The sequence below is a fragment of the Cucurbita maxima genome, unplaced genomic scaffold, assembly GCF_002738345.1.
Source record: "Cucurbita maxima cultivar Rimu unplaced genomic scaffold, Cmax_1.0 Cma_Scf00009, whole genome shotgun sequence".
NCBI classification, from domain to species: Eukaryota; Viridiplantae; Streptophyta; class Magnoliopsida; order Cucurbitales; family Cucurbitaceae; genus Cucurbita; species Cucurbita maxima.
This window is the reverse complement of record NW_019272025.1, coordinates 1,328,995-1,350,110: the sequence shown is the minus strand read 5'-3', so window position 1 is coordinate 1,350,110 and position 21,116 is coordinate 1,328,995. Positions and strand designations below refer to the sequence as shown.

The 21,116-nt window shown below is 37.0% G+C and overlaps 1 protein-coding gene across 1 annotated transcript in view; it reads left to right on the top strand.

Moving 5' to 3' along the window:
• The first annotated feature begins 2,043 nt into the window (after positions 1 to 2,043).
• Positions 2,044 to 21,116, top strand: part of LOC111483613 (U-box domain-containing protein 4-like) — a 261,990-nt gene continuing 242,917 nt past the window's right edge. Inside the window, exon 1 of the mRNA XM_023129830.1 lies at positions 2,044 to 2,119. Within this exon, the coding sequence (XP_022985598.1) occupies positions 2,086 to 2,119 (34 nt within the window). The 5' untranslated portion in view covers positions 2,044 to 2,085. The remainder of the gene's footprint in view (positions 2,120 to 21,116) is intronic.

The window sequence follows — 21,116 nt, the reverse complement described above, 5'->3', positions numbered from 1 at the left end:
ACAAGACAGGGGCCTAGAAGGTGTGTGAATCGACTAGTGGGTCTATACTCGCATGTGTTGACCGTGTCTAGAATAGTAAATACACATTCAATTACCCGCTTAGGATAGTTGCCACAGGAATATATACTGATATGATAGGTCTCACTCATGATTGTATGTGCTTGCATCTAACTTCGATAGAGGTCACTTACTAAGTATTTCTTGAAATACTCAAGTCATGTGCTACTCTTATTTTTTTCAAGTAAAGGCAAGGCTCCCCTGTACGACTGACAGTGACATCACAACCTAGGAGATCGTGGCACATGCATAAGGTAGTTTGAATTTAGTAGGCTACAGGTTAGTATAGGTTAGTTTGCATTTCCATTTAGTAGGATATAAGTTAGTATAGGACATTTTTACTTCATGTTATTTTAATTTTTATTATTTTATTTAAAGGCCTTATAGAAAACATGTAAGATCAAGACTATGTTTTTATGATAAAGTTTTGAATGAAGTATTTCCGCATAAAATATTTATGATATGTATATAGTAGCGACATTAGGTTAAGTAGAAATCTAGGGTCGTCACCGTTGGTATTAAAGCTCTAGGTAATAGATCTTGTAGACTAGCCTATGAAGTAGGCTTGACATGTTCCATGGTCCAACTGTCAATGCCCCGTCAACGTCAGGTGTGTCATGCATAATATAAGAAAAAGAAATCTTTTAAAATGAATTTATTGTAATTGACTTTTAGTATTAAATGTAATGCAGCATTGAAATTGATGAGCTATAGTTATATCATTGATTGCAACATGATGGTTAATTTAGTGTCGTAATTATATGCTTGCTATGTTGCGTGATTATAGTTGTGTGCAATATAATATTTTTAGGTTAGTGAGCTATACACAGAAAAATTATCTTTGTTTCTAGAACCATGTCGCCCATTATCTTTGTTTGTCGCCCAGAAGACGTGAAAAAGGAAGACGAAGAAGGAGACAATACCCTATTAGAGGTAGAGGAAGAGGTGAGGGTGAAGAGAGCTCACCTCAGAAAGGTTCAATTACTAGGAAAGATGTAGCAGGGCCACCTCAAGTTGTGCCGCCCCAAGCTATGTCACCTACAACATCTAGAATCGATCCCACTATGAGCCTGATGAGGGATTCATTCCAAGCTATGATGCACACCATGGTAGCCACTCAGCAAGCAAACAACTCGCGAGATATTTTAGGAATTTCAAGCGATATGACCTGCACACATTCAGTGGAACCGAGAGAGACCCCATTGAAGCTCATACGTGGATTTTGTCTATGGAGACAATATTCCTACTAATGGAATGCCTAGATGATCAGAAGGTGTTTTACGTCTCATTCATGCTGAAAGAGAAATTATGGTGGATGGACAATAAGGATAATCTCAATCAAGATGGGGGAATCATAACATGGACATGATTTAAGGAGGCATTCCTGAAAGAATTCTACCCCAAGGTAGCCCGACTTAAAAAACAATAAGAGTTCAACCACCTAACATAGGGTGGACATTCCGTAGACAAATATGCCCGAGAATTCATGAGGCTGAAGAGATTTACACCTTTCCTAGTAGACACAGAACAAAAAATGATAGAGAAAATTTTCATGGGTCTAGACTCAGAGATCGGCCACATGGTGGAAGCTAAAGACCCGAAGACTTATGAAGAGGCGCTTAGAACGGCCAAAGCCCTGGAAAAGCCTGAAGAGGAAAGGGGTCGGGAATCAATGGTCACTATCGGAAGGAAGCGACCATATGAACCAAGGGAGACAGACCATCAACCACTGGCACGAAGATCTCGATATGATGATAGACACCTTGCCAAATATGTAGACGTTTATCCCAGAGACCTAGAGAGGGTTCAAGAACCTGAGAAACCACTATGTCGTGAATGCGGAAAACAACATTGGGTAAATGTATGGCCGGATCTAGGACATGTTTCAGATGCAGTCGTGAGGGCCACGTGGCCAAATACTGCACCGAGAAAGGTATCGAGAATACAGTCAAGCCACCTAGAGGTTCAGGCAGTGGTGAGCGAACTGTGTAGATCTGCTTGTAGGCAAAAGCATATGTATCCACCAGTATGGACGCTAAAATATCTAACACCGTGGTGACAGTTACACTATCTATACTAGGGCATTACACATTAACATTATTTGTTAAGTTCTATACATTTCTTTATATTCATGCTATTTGTTAGTCAAGAAAGGTTCGTAGTAGAACCCTTATTGCACGTGTTATCTGTTAGTACCCTAGCGAGGGTAGATGTAGTAAATGAGAACAGGATAAAAGATTGACAAGTAATAGTAGCTAGACGAACCATAAGCGTAGACTTGAAAGTAGTGCGTATGATGGACTTCAACGTCATATTAGGAATGGATTGGTTAGCCGAGAACTATGCCAATATAAATTGCCACAAGAAGAAAGTAGCTGAACATGAGTCACCCCAAAGATAGTGTCGATGATTCGCGCTAAAAGACTAGTACAACAAAGAGTATGGGCTATACTAGCTTGTAAAGTAGACATAAAAGGAAAAGAGAAGGCGTGGATATGGTACCAATAATGAGTGAATTCTCGAATGTCTTCCTTGAGGATTTACTTGGAGTTTCTCCTTCCCGAACTGTAGACTTCGAGATAGAACTCAAACCAGGAACTGGACCCATCTCTAAAGTACTGTATCGATGGCCCGAGTAGAATTAAAGGAACTTAAAGTACACCTACAAGACCTACTAGATAAAGGTTTCCTCCAACCTAGTGTAGCTCCTTGTGGTGCGCTATTGTTGTTTGTGAAAAAGGATGTCTCAATGCACCTTTGTATTGACAACATGGAGTTAAATAAGATAACAGTAAATAACAAGTACCCACTCCCTCGCATCGAGGATTTATTCGATCAGCTCCGAGACATAACGATATTTTCCAAGATAAACCTTCCATCAGGCTATGACCAGATTAAGATCCAGGAAGGGGATGTACCAAAGACAACCTTTCGAACAAGATATGACCACTATGAGTTTGAAATGATGTTATTTGGCACACTTTTTGACTCTCATCACCAGGGAGTCACAAGTACAAGCAGATTTCAAATGAACTGACATAATTGTGGTTTATGGTGTTAATATAACACATGCGGAAGTAATTTGAATCTTAGACACTTTTAGAACATCAATTATAGTAAATAATTAGCATGTTCATAAGTATTAAAACTTAATGAATTTGAATACTAACCTTTTGTAGTTCAAATTCCCTTTTTCTCACGAACCGGTTTTGAACCACCACTAGTGTCTTCTCCACTATCCTCCGGCCTTAGAACGAGATTGTGGAATCCAATGAGTGACTAAACTTGGGAGGGATTTTGTATATATGAAGAGAGTGTTTGTGAGAAGTTTTTCTCAAGGTTTTTCACCAAGAAGAAGACCTTTCATGATTTATGATCACTCTATTTATATAGTCATGATTGCATGTTCATGCAAATTTGAGATCACCAAATTTTGACACTCAAAATTTCACTCAAATGTTTGGAATTATGTGGCGACGCAGTTAACCAAATTTTGTCACTCAAAATTGCACTCAAATTTGTGGGGTTTATTTAGAAAGCATGCAAGTTTTGTTAAACCAAATTTTGACACCTCAAAATTCCACTCACATGGATTTTTCCATTAAATGAAGTCAACATTTAGACTTTCTCCATTTTGATTCAACAATCAATTTGAATTATTAATTTCAGATTAAAGTAATATTAAATGATTAATTAAACTATTTAATTAATATTTAGTATTAATTCAAATGTCAATCCTAATTAATTTCGACACATATTTGATTAAGATATTTAAATCTTATTTAAATATCTTAGATTCTCTCTTTTTGTTTAATTCGTAAATAAAACAAAAATGCGGTTAAATATATCGTATATATGTAGCGCATTCTCTCTAATTTGAATTCGAACACTTCGAACTCACTTGTCATACTGTTCTATGGTTTAGTCCGATATGAGCTAGCAGAGGGACCTAATGGACCTATAGATCATGGCCTCCAACGATCCAAGATTAACCGGTTAAACTCATTACCCTTGTTAACAAACATTTAACTACTAGGACATTCCACTATAGCCTAGTAATTGCACTCCTCTCACTATAGATATATTTTTGTCTATTTGATATAACCATGATTAGTAAGTCGATCCTTCACAGGTTGTTCGTAACTAGAGCTGGGTCAATTTACCGTTTTACCCCTAAAGTTACTTTTTGTTTCTTATGTCTCACTGATCCTCTAATGAACAATTGGTTTGTGGTCCAACCAGTAAATCGAATCCCTCTCAGGCCAATGAAAGGTTGGCACCTCTTGTTCAAGACTTGGAGTCAGTACTTGAGGGAACTACCTCTCTTCTATCCCTAAAAGTGGGTAGGAGTGAATTTCATCTTGCACCCCACTTCCCCAGCCATTTACCCAGTCTTACCCCTGAAATGGGAGGCCTATTGAGTCGGCGAACATGGGCCACTCTCACCCATGCAAATCTAAGGATAATTCTGAATAAACAGGAGTTCATGGTTAGCTCAGGATTAAGATCGAGTTACCTAGGTCATCGAATGAAAAGAAAATCAGTCTCAACAGTAAACGACATTATAAAGTGAGTGATTTTCTTCATGGTTTGATCTTATGCAATACTCATTGCATAGGACGCCCCCACTCACATGTCTCCACATGTACAATTTTAGTGATCACATTGTTGATATCATATACAAAAGTGGGCCACATCCATAGTGTCCCCAGAATAAGGTACTCAGCCTTATCCTTATACTATAGATCATTTTGACTATATACTTGAACTTGATCAACTCTTATGTCTCTACATATAGTTCAAGTAATCATACTATAGCCAGAGTGTTCTTAGTTTATTGAATTTAGAATAATGATCGTAAAGTTCACTTTATTCAATAATAATCTTTACTGAATAAATAACAATAACAACTTTATTGAAAATAGAATATGTTTTTGTTTACAAACTATGAGTTTTTAGAACATAAAACCCAATAAACTCCCACTTGGACTAAAACTCTAGTGGGGTTTTATAACGTTGAGTAGAGAGAAAGACATAAATACAATAAACTAGGGCATCACATACTTATGCCTTTTCTCTCACTTTCCCTAGATTACATAACTCGTAGTCCTAGACTCAATAGGTGCCCTTCAAACACTTTAGCCGTGAGGGGCTTTGTAAATGGATCAGCAATGTTGTGCTCTGAAGCTATCTGTGTGACGATCACATCTTCTCGTTGCACAATCTCCCTTATGAGATGACATTTGTGCTCAATATGTTTTCCTCACTTATGGCTTCTTGGTTCTTTTGAATTTGCAACTGCTCCACTGTTATCACAATAAAAAGTGACGGGAAGATGCATATTTGGAACGACTTCCAAATTAGTTAAGAACTTTCTAAGCCATACAGATTCTTTTGCTGCTTCCCAAATAGCAACATACTCAGCATCCATGGTGGAATCAGCAATGCAACCTTGCTTTATGCTTCTTCATATTATTGCTCCTCCATTCGGAGTGAAGACAGATCCTGATGTCGATTTCCTCGAATCTACATCGGTCTGAAAATCTGTGTCAGTGTACCCTGTAAGGATTAGATCCTTAGCACCGTACATTAGCATATAGTCCCTCGTTCTCCTAAGATACTTGAGAATATTCTTAACGGCAGTCCAATGAGCACGTCCCAGATTGGACTGATATCTGCTGACAATTCCCATAGCATAGCATATGTCAGGTCGGGTACATAGCATGGCATACATCAAACTACTGACCGCTGATGCACAGGGAATGTGTCTCATATCCTCAACTTCTTGAGGTGTCTTAGGAATTTGTTCCTTCGACAAATGAACTCCATGCCTGAAAGATAATAATTCTTTCTTGGAGTCCTACATCTTATATCGAATCAACATTTTGTCGATGTACGATGCCTGAGACAATGCTAGTGTTTTGTTCTTGCGATTCCGAACAATTTGGATTTCAAGAACAAACTGAGCCTCTCACAAGTCTGTCATTTGGAATTGTGTCGCTAGCCAATGCTTAATGTCAGTCATAAATCCCACATCATTTTCAATGAGTAAGATATCGTTAACGTACAACACCAGGAAAGTTACTATAGAGTTGACTATCCTTTTATAAACACAAGGTTCGTCAACATTCTGTTTAAAACCATAAGATTTGATCGCAGTATCAAACTTTATATTCCAAGATCGAGATGCTTGCTTCAACCCATAAATGGATCTTTTAAGCTTGCAAACTCTTTGCTCATGATCCTGTTCAATGAACCCCTCTGGTTGAGCCATATAGATACTCTCTTCAAGATTTCCGTTTAGAAAAGCTGTCTTAACATCCATTTGCCAAATTTCATAATCATAAAATGTGGCAATAGACAAGAGTATTCTAATCGATTTAAGCATTGCAACAAGAGAGAAGGTTTCTTCATAGTCCACCCCCTCTCTTTGGGTATAACCCTTTGCTACTAGTCGAGCTTTAAAGGTCTGTACCTTACCGGTTTGGTCTCGTTTCCTCTTATAGATCCATTTGCAACCAATAGGTTTTACCCCATCTGGTTGATCTACAAGTTCCCAGACTGAATTGAAGTACATTGACTCCATTTCAAGATTCATGGCTTTAATCCACTTATCTCTATCTTCATCATTCATTGCCTGATTATAGATCAATGGATCCTTAATGCCATCATCAGGTATGATGGCTTGAGTTTCTACCAAACCCAAGTAACGATCGTGTTGAGTTATAACCCTCCCACTACATCGAGGTATTCTCAACTCTTGAGAAGGATGTGATTGACCAAAAGTGTCAGCTCCATCAACAACTCTTGTTGAAGGACCAGCTTGATCAACAACTCTTGTTGTTTTATCAGTAGCTTCTTTAGAAATCTTACTTAATACTAGTTTGTTGTGAGGTTGATGATTTCTTACGTGGTCTTCCTCTAAGAATGTAGCGTTTATTGATACAAACACTCTATTTTCTTGAGGGTCATAAAACAAACCACCTTTCGTCTCTTTGGGGTATCCTACGAATAGACATAATTTTGAACGACGTTCTAATTTCTTGGGCTTTTGCAACAACACATGTGCTGGACATCTCCAAATTCTGAAGTGACGTAAACTACCTTTACGCCCTTTCCATAACTCATAAGGTGTTTCTGAAACACTTTTAGTAGGAACCATGTTCAAAATGTATGTAGCAGTTTCCACTTCATATCCCTAAAACGGATCGGGAAATTGAGCGAAACTCATCATAGACCGAACCATGTCTAACATAGTTCTATTTCTTCTTTCTGATACACCATTTTGTTGAGGCATACCAGGGGCTAAGAGTTTAGATATTATTCCATGTTCTATCATATAGTCTTGAAATCTTAAGTCCATGTATTCTCCTCCTCGATCTGATCGAAGTGTTTTAATAGTTTTACCTAATAGATTCTCAACCTCAGTCCTATACTCCCTGAATTTTTCAAGAGCTTCGAACTTGTGACGCATTAGGTAAAGATAGTCATACCTTGAATAATCATCAATAAAACTGATGAAATATTCATACCCTCCTTGTACTTTGACATTCATTGGACCACAGAGATCTGTATGCACGAGTTCTAAGGTTTCTTTGGCTCTATAACCTTTTTCGAAAAACAATTGTTTAGCCATTTTACCCTTAAGACAAGACTCACATGGAGGTAAAGAGTTGTCTTCTAACTCATTTAGAGGTTCTCTTTTAACCAATCTCTCAATCCTATTGAGATTATTGTGGCCTAGTCTTAAGTGTCAAAGATAGGTATTAGGAGAAATCTTTTGTCGTTTATTTTGAATTTCAGCAGTTTTAAACATCTCGGTATTTAAAATGGCTTTTGTTTCGATCGGTTTTAACATATATAAGTTGTTTTCTAGTTTTGCAGAACAAATATGAATACCTCTTTTGCAAATGAACACTTCATTGATTTCAAAAGATACTTTATACAATTGTTCTAATAAGAGATAGATATTAGATTTCTTTTCATTTTAGGAACAAAAAGTACATTATCTAATATAACGAATCTATCTCCAAAAAAACAACTTTAAATTTTCTACTGATCTTGCTGAGACAACCTCTCCTGTTCCAACCCTGAGTGTTATCTCGCCATCCGCAAGCATTCTCCAGGAGCTAGTTTCCTAGTAAAAAGAACAAATATGATTAATCTCCCCTGAATCTAGTATCCAAGTTGAGTTGTCATAATCTACTAAACATATTTCTACAACGAGTAAATCATATTTACCTTGTTTTGTCTTTTCTGTTTTCTTCTCTGCAAGGTATTTTGCGCAATTTCTCTTCTAGTGCCCGTTTTCATTGCAATGGAAACATTTTCTTTTATCTGCTTTTTGAACCTTGTGTTTACAGTTAGTAGGAATCTTATTTTTCCCTTTACCATTCTTCTTCATCAAAACACTTTTAGAAGTTGAAGGTAGAGACTTATTTTTGGAGGACGATCCTCGTAGTAGTTTCTTGGAGATAGCAACATTTGCTTCAACGGTTTGTCCCTTGTTCATTAAGAGGGATTGATAAGTCTGTAGCTCATTGAGAAGAGTAGTCAAGTTATATTCTATTTTTTTCATTACCACATTTGTGCGGAACTGGAAGAAGCTCTTCGGAAGAGACATCATGATAAAACTGACTTGACTCTTCTCATCAATGACAGCTTCATTTTCTTCTGCCACATTGAAATGGACCATCATGTCCAGAACATGTTCTCTAACTGAGGTCCCTTCTTTTATACGACAGTTGTAAATGTATTTTATGGCTTCATGTCTAAGGGAGAAGGACGGTTGTCCAAACATCCCTTTTAGAGATTCCATAATCTCTTTAACAGTACCCATAACATCGTGTTTCTTAGCCAAAACATCAGATATGTTGGCTAGAATGTATACTCAGGCTTTGTCATTTGCCTTTATCCATCTGTCATACGCATCCCGAACTGTTCGGTTTGCATTTGAGCTGGGGTTTGGAGGACATTCCTCAGTTAAAACAAACCTTAAATCATCAATTATCAGTATTGTGTTTAGGTTTGATTTCCAAGTTGCGTAATCGTCGACGTTTAATTTCTCAGAAGCGAGTAATTGTACTATTGAGTTTGTCATGCTGTGATATAAAGAAAATTCTATTAGTAATTTGACTTAATCCTGTTTAATCCAATCAGTTTTAGCAAATGTAATAATGTACCCAAAAATTATTAATTTGCAACGATACTTTAGTGAGTTAGAGCAACTGCTATCGAGGGGCAGTCAATCAATCATTCACTAAACCAAGACATTCTTGACTTTAAACACTAATCCCAGAATACTTCTTGTTCCTATACTGTTTTTAGTTATCGCTATTTTGGTCAAGAATATACTAACTCTTAGTAATTGTTCGTAAGTGCGACCCGCCATTTTCAGACCTCAGAGATCGGTCCTAACAATGATATCCAATGAAAAGGCTAAAGTTGGGAACAAACCTAAGAAATCCTATCCATTTCTGGAGTTCGCGTTGTTTCGACTCCCATGTTACGACCCTTCGAATGGGTAGTTGCTCTAGGGCAACATGCAGGTGGAACATGAAAATCTCACGGTGCAACCAAGTGGTGGAGACCATAGGAGGTGTTGATATACTTCCTTCTCCCACTTACTATAAATACTTTCTTTATTCACCTTGTTATTGACTCATGCAAATACCTTCCGAATAGATGACGCTCCCAAGGCGACACAAGGCCGAGCATGAATCTCACGGTGTGAATTTTTCAAAGAGCGTAAAAGGAAAACGATGTATCTCGTATATCTTTTTCCTCCCACTAAGTATTTTAGACGGTTGGGTATACTTATTACTTAGGTATATTCCGACTAATTAAATATAACTTAAGTCTATGTGATTTTTCTAAAACTTATATCACTTAAGCATGCTCATAAAACTGGGCTAACTAAGCTCAAGTACTGGCCCGATCTCCAGGTAGTAGTGTTCCGTAAACCGTCAACTTAAGTACCTCCAGCCTTAGACAAGATCGTGCCAGGTGAGCTTTCTCATAACCGTAATTTTGTAAGACATCAACCTATTTTAACTATTAAAATTGATCGTGCTCGGTTCTTAACCTTAAGTGAGCAAGCACTTATCTTTATTATAGATTTTAACGTCTATCTCGTTTTATGACGTTGAAACTAACCTATAACATCTATCTAACATGCTTTATATAACAATTATATAATCATCCATTCCATGCAATAATATAACAATTTATATCTATCACTCATGGAATCCTAAACATGCATATTATACATTATAACACTTATAACATACTTGGAATGCATGAAACATGCTTAGCCTATGGTGGGATTTTAAATCTATATGACATACTTTATGCATATACATTTTCTATTTAATTAAAACATACATTCATAATGCATAATTAATTAAACACGCTAAAGTGGATTGGTTTTGACATTTTAAAACAAGCAATTGACTAAATTATTACATTAATAATTAAAAATAACTTGAACCGCTCCCGAGGATCACGAACTGGGCGAACCAACCCTTAAAAACGTTGAACCAGACCCCAAAGGCAAAAAAAACACCTGAACTACCTTTCCCATCTTCTTCTTAGGTTCAGCTTGCTATCTCTTCAATTTTCGATCAATTACAACCTAAAATGGACTCTAATGACTCCATAAAAATTACAGACCTTTCTTCATTCATTAAAGCTCATACACACTAGGCTTATTACAATAATTGTATCAAATTGTATCAAATGGAAGCATAAAAAAAATGCCAAAACCAAAACCATCCACTTGAGCAACCACAAAATTTCATTCATGAAATGGTACCCACCATGATCAAATTAATGTAAATAAAATGCCTAAAACTTGCTCTGATACCAATTGATGGTGTTAATATAACACATGCGGAAGCAATTTAGATCTTAGGCACTTAATTTAGATCTTAGACACTTTTAGACCATCAATTATAGTAAATAACTAGCATGTTCATAAGTAATAAAACTTAATGAGTTTGAATACTAACCTTTTGTAGTTCAAATTCCTTTATCCTCACGAACCGGTTTCGAACCACCACTAGTATCTTCTCCACTATCCTCAGGCCTTAGAACGAGATTGTGAAATCCGGTGAGTGACTTAAACTTGGGAGGAATTTTGTATATATGAAGAGGGTGTTTGTGAGAGGTTTTTCTCAAGGTTTTTCTCAAGGTTTTTCACCAAGAAGAAGCCCTTTCATGTATTATGTGTTAGGTTATGGAGTCTGCTCTCTTATTTATAGCTTGGTCAACTGTTATATCCGGTAAAGCTATATTTGGTAAAGTTATATATGGTAAAGTTATATATAGTAAAGCTATATCCGGTAAAGCTATATATGGTAAATAGCTATATATAGTAGATGGTTAAATCTGGTAAAGCTATATATAGTAAACTGAACCATATATATATCCCGGTAGAACTTTAAAAATGTACTTTCTGTATTCTCTGTAATTCTCTCTTACTATACATACGTGAAGTCATCAATAAAAAAAAAAAAAAAAAATCCTTTTAGCCAGAGTTCTCCTTGCACTTTTTCTCTATTCTATTCTTTGTGTTCATCTAGATCGACCGTGTGCGTTGTTGTGCGACCCTAACAACTGGTATCAGAGCTAGGCGAAATTCACCATGATCTGTGAAGATGGAAAGTTCAAAGTTTGGAATTGAGAAGTTTGATGGATCCGATTTCGGTTTCTAGAAGATGCAGATTGAAGATTATCTGTACTAGAAAGATCTTCACGAACCTCTGTTGGGGGTGAAGCCGGACACCATGACCATGAAGCAGTGGAAGCTCAAGGACCGACAAGCCTTAGGGCTGATCCGGTTGACGCTATCCAAAAACGTGGTGTTTAACATTATCAAGGAGAAGACAACGTCAGATCTATTGAAGGCGCTGTCAAATATGTATGAAGAACCCTCGGCTATGAACAAGGTGTATTTGATGCGGAGATTGTTCAATCTACAGATGTCTGAAGGTGGATCTGTTGCTGATCAAATAAATGAATTCAATATGATCATAAGTGAACTAAGTTCGGTGGAAATTAATTTCAAAGATGAAATTAAAGCGTTGATTTTGATGTCATCCTTACCTGAGTCATGTGATACTGTTGTTGCCGCAATCAGCAGTTCCCGAGGATCTATAAACTGAAGTTTGATGAAATTCGAGATGTAGTTCTCAGCGAAAGTATTCGCAAACGAGAAATTGGAGATTCATCAAGCAATGCTCTCAGTGTTGATCGAAGGGGAAGAAGTAAATCAAAGAGCTCAAACAAACATGGGCGATCAAAATCAAAGAACCGGGGAAAATCTCCAAACAAACCCAATGTAACATGTTGGAACTGTGGGGGAAAGGACATTTTCGGACAGATTGTACAAAACTGAAGAAGAAGCAGAATCATAAATCTGAAGATGATGATGATTTTACATATACAACAAAAGACACTGAGGAAGTTTTAATCCTTAGTGTGGACAGCCCAGCTGAATCCTTGATTTTGGATTCAGGTGCATCGTTCCATTCGTCTCCAAGTAAGAAATTGTTACAAAATTTCAAATCAGGAAATTTCGGGAAGGTGTATCTTGCCGACAACAAAACCTTGGAGATTGAAGGGAAGGAAGATGTCTCCATACAAACTCCAGCAGGAAATCAGTGGACATTACAAGATGTCAGATACATTCCTGGTCTCAAGAAGAACCTGATCTCTATTGGTCAGTTGGATAGCATAGGCTATACAGTAGAGTTTGGAAAAAGTTCATGGAAGATTGTGAAGGGCGCCATGGTTGTTGCACGTGGCACAAAATCTGGAACCTTATACACTATTGCAGAGTGTATAAACATGACTACTACTGCTGAGAGTTCTTCCAATTCAAGTCTATGGCACAATAGACTTGGACATATGAGCGTCAAAGAAATGAAGATGCTGACTGCGAAAGAAGCTTTAGAAGGCTTAAAATATGTTGATATGGGTCTTTGTGAGAGCTGTGTTATGGGCAAATAGAAACGAGTTAGTTTCACAAAGGCTGCCAGAGAACCAAAGAAAGTTCAGTTGGAAATGGTCCATACAGATGTCTGGGAACCATCTCTAGTTTCATTACTTGGTGGATCAAGGTACTACGTCACCTTCACCGATGACTTTAGTAGGAAGGTATGGGTTTACTTTCTGAAACACAAGTCAGATGTGTTTACCACCTTCAAGAAGTGGAAAGCTGAAGTTGAAAATTAGACCGACTTAAAGATCAAATGTCTGAGGTCTGATAATGGAGGAGAGTACAACAAATCAGAGTTTATAACATTTTGTGCAGCTGAGGGAATTAGATTAATAAGAACAATTCCCGGTAAGGCAAGACAAAATGGTATTGCAGAAAGGATGAACAGAACATTGAATGAGGGAGCAAGAAGCATGAGGATTCACTCTGGACTACCAAAGATATTCTGGGCTAATGCTGTGAACACAACATCATATTTGATTAATAGAGGGCAGTCAGTACTCTTGAAGTTTAAATTACCCGAAGAAGTATGGACAGGAAAAGAACTCAAGTACTCTCACTTGAAAACTTTTGGTTGTACTGCGTATGTTCATGTTGATCCAGAGAAGAGAGATAAGCTTGATGCTAAGGCTGTGAAATGCTACTTCATAGGCTATGGCTCTGACATGTTCGGGTACAGGTTTTGGGATGAGAAAAATATGAAAATCCTAAGACACTGCGATGTGACCTTTGATGAAAATGTCATGTACAAGGACAGAGAGAAGATAAACTTTGAGACTACAAAGCAATTGGGAGTTGAACTTGAGTGGCAGGAATATTCACGCAGTGATGTTACAACCGAAGCTCAAGAAACTCCTGATCCTATTGCTGAAGAACCAGACGTGGAGCAAGTTGCACCTGATTAGGTGTTGAGAAGATCATCCAAAACTATCAGAGCACCAGACAGATTTTCAGCTTCATTACATTATCTGTTGCTAACTGACGAAGGAGAACCAGAGTCCTTTGATGAGGCCCTACAAGTGGAAGATTCAACCAAGTGGAAGCAAGCCATGGATGATGAGATGAGCTCACTTGAAAAGAATAATACGTGAGTGGTGACTGAGTTGCCTACATGAAAGAGAGCTCTGTTGAACAAATGGGTGTTCAAATCAAGGTTCAACCAGATGGCAGAAGGAGGTTTAAGGCTCGATTAGTAGTTAAAGGATATTCACAAAGAAAAGGCATTGATTATGCTGAGATCTTTTCTCCAGTGGTGAAATTAACTACTATCCGAATTCTACTGAGTATTGTTGCATCGGAAAATTTGCACCTTGAGCAAATGGATGTAAAAACGGCGTTTTTACATGGAGATCTAGATGAAAAGATCTATATGCAACAACTAGAACGGTTTGTAGCTCCAAGCAAGGAGCACATGGTGTGTAAGCTCAATAAGAGCTTGTATGGACTAAAAAAAGCACCGCGACAATAGTATAAGAAGTTTGACTCCTTCATGTGCAAGAATGGTTTCCACAGGAGTGAAAAAGATAGTGTTGCTACCTCAAGAAATACACTGATTCTTTTGTGTTTCTACTCATGTATGTGGATGATATACTAATTGTTGGATCAAGTATGAGGAAGATAAACCACTTGAAGGCAAGCTTGTCTTCAGTATTTGAGATGAAAGATTTAGGTGCAGCGAAGCAGATTCTTGGGATGAGGATTTCTCGAGATAGATCTGTTGGCACATTAAATCTATCCCAAGAGCAGTACATTGAGAAGCTGTTGTCCAAATTCAAGATGAATAACGCTAAACCCAGGACTACCCCCTTGGCAAATCATATTAAATTTTCAAAGAGGCAATCTTCCAAGACAGTTGAGAAACGTGAGCACATGGCATCAGTTCCTACGCTTCTGCAGTTGGGAGTTTGATGTATGCTATGATCTGCACTAGACCTGACAGAACACATGCAGTGGAAGTTGTTAGCAAGTACATGGAAAATCCAGGGAAGGAACATTGGGAAGTTGTGAAGTGGCTTCTGAGATATCTGAGAGGTACATCCAATACTTCACTTTGTTATGGCAATGACAAAGTAGTTCTGCAAGGTTTTGTGAATGTTGATCTGAGTGGAGATGTAGACTCCAGCAAGAGCACATCTGGATATATCTACACTATAGATGAAACAGTAGTGAGTTGGATGTCTAAGCTTCAGAAATGCGTTGTTCTTTTACTGAAGCTGAGTACGTGGCCATAGCTGAAGCTGGAAAGGAGATGATATGGATGACAGACTATCTAAAAGAATTAGGCCGGAAGCAGTGGAAGAAGATCCTTTATACAGATAGTCAGAGTGTCATACAGTTGATGAAAAACCCAGTCTATCATTCAAGGACAAAACACATTAGAAAACGATACCATTTCACTCGTAGGTTAGTGGAAGAAGGCGATATGTGTTTGGAGAAGATAGAGGGTGCAAAGAATTCAGCAGACATGTTGACAAAATGTGTTGATGTTGAAAAATTAAGGTTATGCAAAGCCTTAATTGGTATGGTGTAGGATCAGTCTCCAAGTGGGAGAATTGTTAGGTTATGGAGTCTGCTCTCTTATTTATAGTTTGGTCAACTGTTATATCCGGTAAAGCTATATTTGGTAAAGCTATATACGATAAATCTATATATGGTAAAGCTATATATAGTAAAGCTATATCTGGTAAAGTTATATATGATAAATAGCTATATATAGTAGATGATTAAATCTGGTAAAGCTATATATAGTAAACTGAACCATATATATCCCCTTTGAAAATAAACTTTCTGTATTCTCTGTAATTCTCTCTTACTGTACATACGTGAAGTCATCAATAAAAAAAAAAATCCTTTTAGCCAGAGTTCTTGCACTTTTTCTCTATCTTGTTATTTGTGTTCATCTAGATCGAGCGTGTGCGTTGTTGTGCGACCCTAACATTATGATCACTCTATTTATAGAGTCATGTTTGCATGTTCATGCAAATTTGAGATCACCAAATTTTGACACTCAAAATTCCACTCAAATGTTTGGGATTATGTGGCAAGCATGCTTGAGTTAAACATGGATTTTTTCATGAAAGAAAGCCAACATTTTGACTTTCTTCATTTTGATTCAACAATCAATTTGAATTATTAATTTCAAATTAAAGTAATATTAAATGATTAATTAAACTATTTAATTAATATTTAATATTAATTCAAATGTCAATCCCAATTAATTCTGACATATATTTGATTAAGATATTTAAATCTTATTTAAATATCTTAGATTCTCTCTTTTTGTTTAATTCGTAAATAAAACAAAAATGCGGTTAAATATATCGTATATATGTAGCGCATTCTCCCTAATTTGAATTTGAACACTTCGAACTCACTCGTCATACTGTTCTATGATTTAGTCCGATATGAGCTAGCAGAGGGACCTAATGGACCTATAGATCATGGCCTCCAACGATCCAAGATTAACCAGTTAAACTCATTAACCTTGTTAACCAACATTCGTTAACTACTAGGACATTCCACTATAGCCTAGTAGTTGCACTCCCCTCACTATAGATATATTTCTGAACATTTGATATAACCATGATTAGTAAGTCGATCCTTCACACGTTGTTCATAACTAGAGTTGGGTCAATTTCCTGTTTTACCCTTGAAGTTACTTTTTGTTTCTTATGTCTCACTAATCCTCTAATGAACAATTGGTTTGTGATCCAACTAATAAACTAAATCCCTCTCAGGCCAATGAGAGCGTGGGGCCCCTTGTTCAAGACTTGGAGTCAGTACTTAAGGGAACTACCTCTCTTCTATCCCTAAAAGTGGGTAGGAGCGAATTCCATCTTGCATCCCACGTCCCCAGCCATTTACCCAGTCTTACCCCCGAAATGAGAGGCCTATTGAGTCGGCGAACATGAGTCACTCTCACCCATGCAAATCTAAGGATAATTCTGAATAAACAAGAGTTCATGGTTAGCTCAAGATTAAGATCGAGTTACCTAGTCATCGAATGAAAAGAAAATCAATCTCAAAAGTAAACGACATTATAAAGTGAGAGTGATATTCTTTATGGTCTAATCTTATGCAATACTCATTGCATAGGACGCCCCCACTCATATGTCTCCACATGTACAATTTTAGTGATCACATTGTTTATATCATATACAAAAGTGGGTCGCATCCATAGTGTCCCCAGAATAAAGTACTCAGTCTTATCCTTATACTATAGATCATTTTGACTATATACTTGAACTTGATCAACTCTTATGTCTCTACATATAGTTCAAGTAATCATACTATAGCCAGAGTGTTCTTAGTTTATTGGATTTAGATTAATGATCGTAAAGTTCACTTTATTCAATAACAATTTTTACTGAATAAACAACAATAATAACTTTATTGAAAATAGAATATGTTTTTGTTTACAAACTATGAGTTTTAGGACATAAAACTCTAACAGTGGTAACTAAGGGAGTTATAGTACACATGGTTCAACTCACAGTGCAACTCATACTCAAACAAAGGATTATCAACTCCCAACAAGAGGATCCCAACCTAAATACGATATGAAGTCAGCTCACAGCGGAACTAGTGGATAGTTTTTCCAAGTCATCAGATGGTGGACTACTATGTCAAAGACGACTATGTGTCCCAGTGGTTGGAGAATTAAGGAATGAAATACTAACTAAAGCACACAACTCACCATTCTCTAGACATCCAGGCAGTACCAAGATGTACCAAGACCTAAAACAACACTTCTAGTGGCCAAGTATGAAAAAGGACATAGTGGAATTCGTGAGTAAATGTTTGGTGTGCCAACAGGTAAAAGCTCCCAAACAGAAAATGACGGGATTACCGCAACCTCTAAGTATAACGGAGTGGAAGTGAGAAAAGGACTTAATAGTGGGCTTACTTTGGACCGTGAAAGGCTATTTGGTAATTTGGATAATCGTAGAGAGATTGACAAAGTTGACACACTTCCTATCAGGCAAGGCGACATATATTGTAGACAACTAGGCTCAACTGTATGTGAAGGAAATCGGGTTGCATGGAGTTCCAATGTGAATAGTGTCGGACCAGGACAAACACTTTACGTCGGCATTTTGACGAAGAATCCAGAAAGCGTTGGGTACATGCCTCGACTTTAGCACTACCTTCCACCCGCAAATGGAGGGTCAAATGGAGCGTATGAATCAAAATTTAGAAGACATGCTACAAGCAAGCGCAATGGACTTCACTAAAGTTGGGACACCAAGCTACATCTAATGGAATTCTCGTACAATAATAGTTTCCAAACAAGTATCGAAATGGTAACGTTCGAAGCATTATATGGAAAACGGTGCATATCTCCGTTATGCTAGGATGATGTAGGCAAATCAGAATTAGTGGGACTCGAGTTGGTTCGCATTACTAACGAGGCTATATAGAAAATCAAAGCAAGGATGCGCACCGTACAAAGAAGACAAAAAAGCTTTGCAGATGTAAGGTGTAGGAACTTGGAATTTGAGGTAGGGGGCATAATATTCTTGAGAGTGGCTCTTATGAAGGATGTTCTAAGGTTTGGACATAAGGGCAAGCTAAGTCCTCATTTTATCAGACCTTTTGAAATCCTAGAGTGAATCGGTCCGATAGCGTATAAGATAGCCCTACCACCCTCTCTCTCAAGCATACACGATGTGTTCCATGTGTCCATGCTTAGTAAATACATGACGGACCCTACCTATGTGATAGACTACAAACCTCTTTAGATTGACGAAGACCTGATTTATGAAGAAAAACTAGTAAGAATCATGGCTTGGGTATTTCCACATGGGAGCAGGAGGATGAGATAAGGGAAAAGTACCTTGAGTCAATGCAAGAATTCGAGACTTTCGAAGACGAAATTCTTGTTCAGGGGTATATAACGTAACGACCGCAGAAAAAAAAATTGCTTGGTCGTGTGGAAAAGGTGCGAGAATTCTAGCGAGGTGTTGGAATTCTCACACCCCTCTTGGATACACTCTCCCTTGACCCCCACACACGCCAACACAATCTTCAGCCACCCTCCAAAAATGCTCGTGTACAAGAAAAGAGTTAGTAACAGAGAGAAAGAGAGAACAAGGGGAAAACGGATGTTCGATAGAGGGCTATTCCTAGCATAAGAATCAATGACCATCAAGCACGTGTATATAGAGGGTAAGTAAATCATCATTCATACAAAAAGCTAATATATCCAATGTAGAAAAATGTTGGCTATAGTCAACCAAATAATTGGTCTTACTATTGGTTGGGTTATAATTGTATGTTGTCTGATGACACATGCCCGTGGCTTCACACGTATCATGCTCGTATATTTGAACGGTTATGAAATGATATATGTATGTTATGATATGTTAATGTTGTGATGTATGTGATGAAATGATATGTTTACGATATGATATGTTAAGATAGGCTATCTTTGAAGACATACTCATGTTGTTATATGTGAATGTTATTATATATGATATGATATGTGCATGATATGATTTCATACATTAGAAGACATGATAAGTTTATTATATGACATATGTTCGACATCAATGATATATAATATGATGGACATGCAATATGATGAATTGACATAATGCACAACCCCAATATACGCATGGAAGTTATGATATAAAGGAAAACACTAGAGGGATTGTTATACATGCAATGAAAGAAAAAATGTTGGGACCTCTGCATCATTGTGTGTTCATGCATTAGGGGATACCCCATCTCCTTTTACGATAGTATGGGCAAGTACGTTACAAAGCAAGGAACGATCATTATACTTACCATAATGCTGCTACGATGATCGCTATTTCTAACGGGTGCCTGGCATCAATAGCTACCAGATAATGCTCACTCTAACAAGAAAGGGGCCTAGGAGGTGTGCGAATCGATTGGTGGGTCCATACTCGCACGGGTGGACCATGTCTAGAATTGTAAATACACATCTAATTACCCACTTAGGATAGCTACCGTAGGAATATAGACTGATATGGTAGGTCTCACTCATGATTGTATGTGCTTGCATCTAACCTCGATAGAGGGTCACTTACTGAGTATTTCTTAAAATACTCAAGCCATGTGCTACTCTTATTTTTTTTTTTCAGGTAAAGACAAGGCACCCTATACGGCTGACAGTGGCATCGCAAATGAGGAGACCGTGGAGGCGCATGCATAGGGTAGTTTGCAATTTGAATTTAGAAGACTATAGGTTAGTATAGGTTAGTTTGCATTTTCATTTAGTAGCATATAGGTTCGTACCGGGCATTTTTACTTTATTTTATTTCAATTTTTATTATTTTAAAAACATGTAAGACCAATGCTTTGTTTTTATGATAAAATTTTGAGTGAAGTATTTCCGCATAAAATGTCTATGATATGTATACTTAGGTTAAATAGAAATCTAGGGTCATTACATAATAGGTCACTAAACTTTGAAGATGGTCTAATACGTCCTTCAACTATAACCTTTAAATTTTTAAATTTGTGTCTAATAAGTTACCTATTGGATTATAAAAGAAAAAATTATGAACCTAATAGATACAACATTTAAAGTTTAGAGTCTTAGCATACATCAAATTCAATTTTATATCTAATAAATCCCTTAATTTGAATAAATGGGGAATATTTAAGAGACAAATTGGACAAAAATCAAACTAGAAGTTTCATGAATTTGTTTAACTTTATTCTAATGTTCAATGATCTATTAAATACAAAATTGAAAGTTCAAAGACTTCTAAAACATTTTTAAAGTTGGGTGATCGGTTAGAAACAAATTTAAAATACACAACATTCACTCATCGATTAGATATACAAAATTAGTAGTTCATGAGCTTATTAGTCACAGTACATGTAAATTACCAGAGTTTAGGTCATAATTTGAAGACAAGTATTAAGCGATGGAAAAGCTAATAATGTGTAAAGTTTTGAATTAAAAATATAAGCAATAATAATTATAATAAAATTAAATAAATAAAAGGTAAAAAAAAAAAAAAATAAAATAAGCAATAATGATTTAACCTCAAATTCCACCTGTTATGGGATTAGTTTGCTGAAT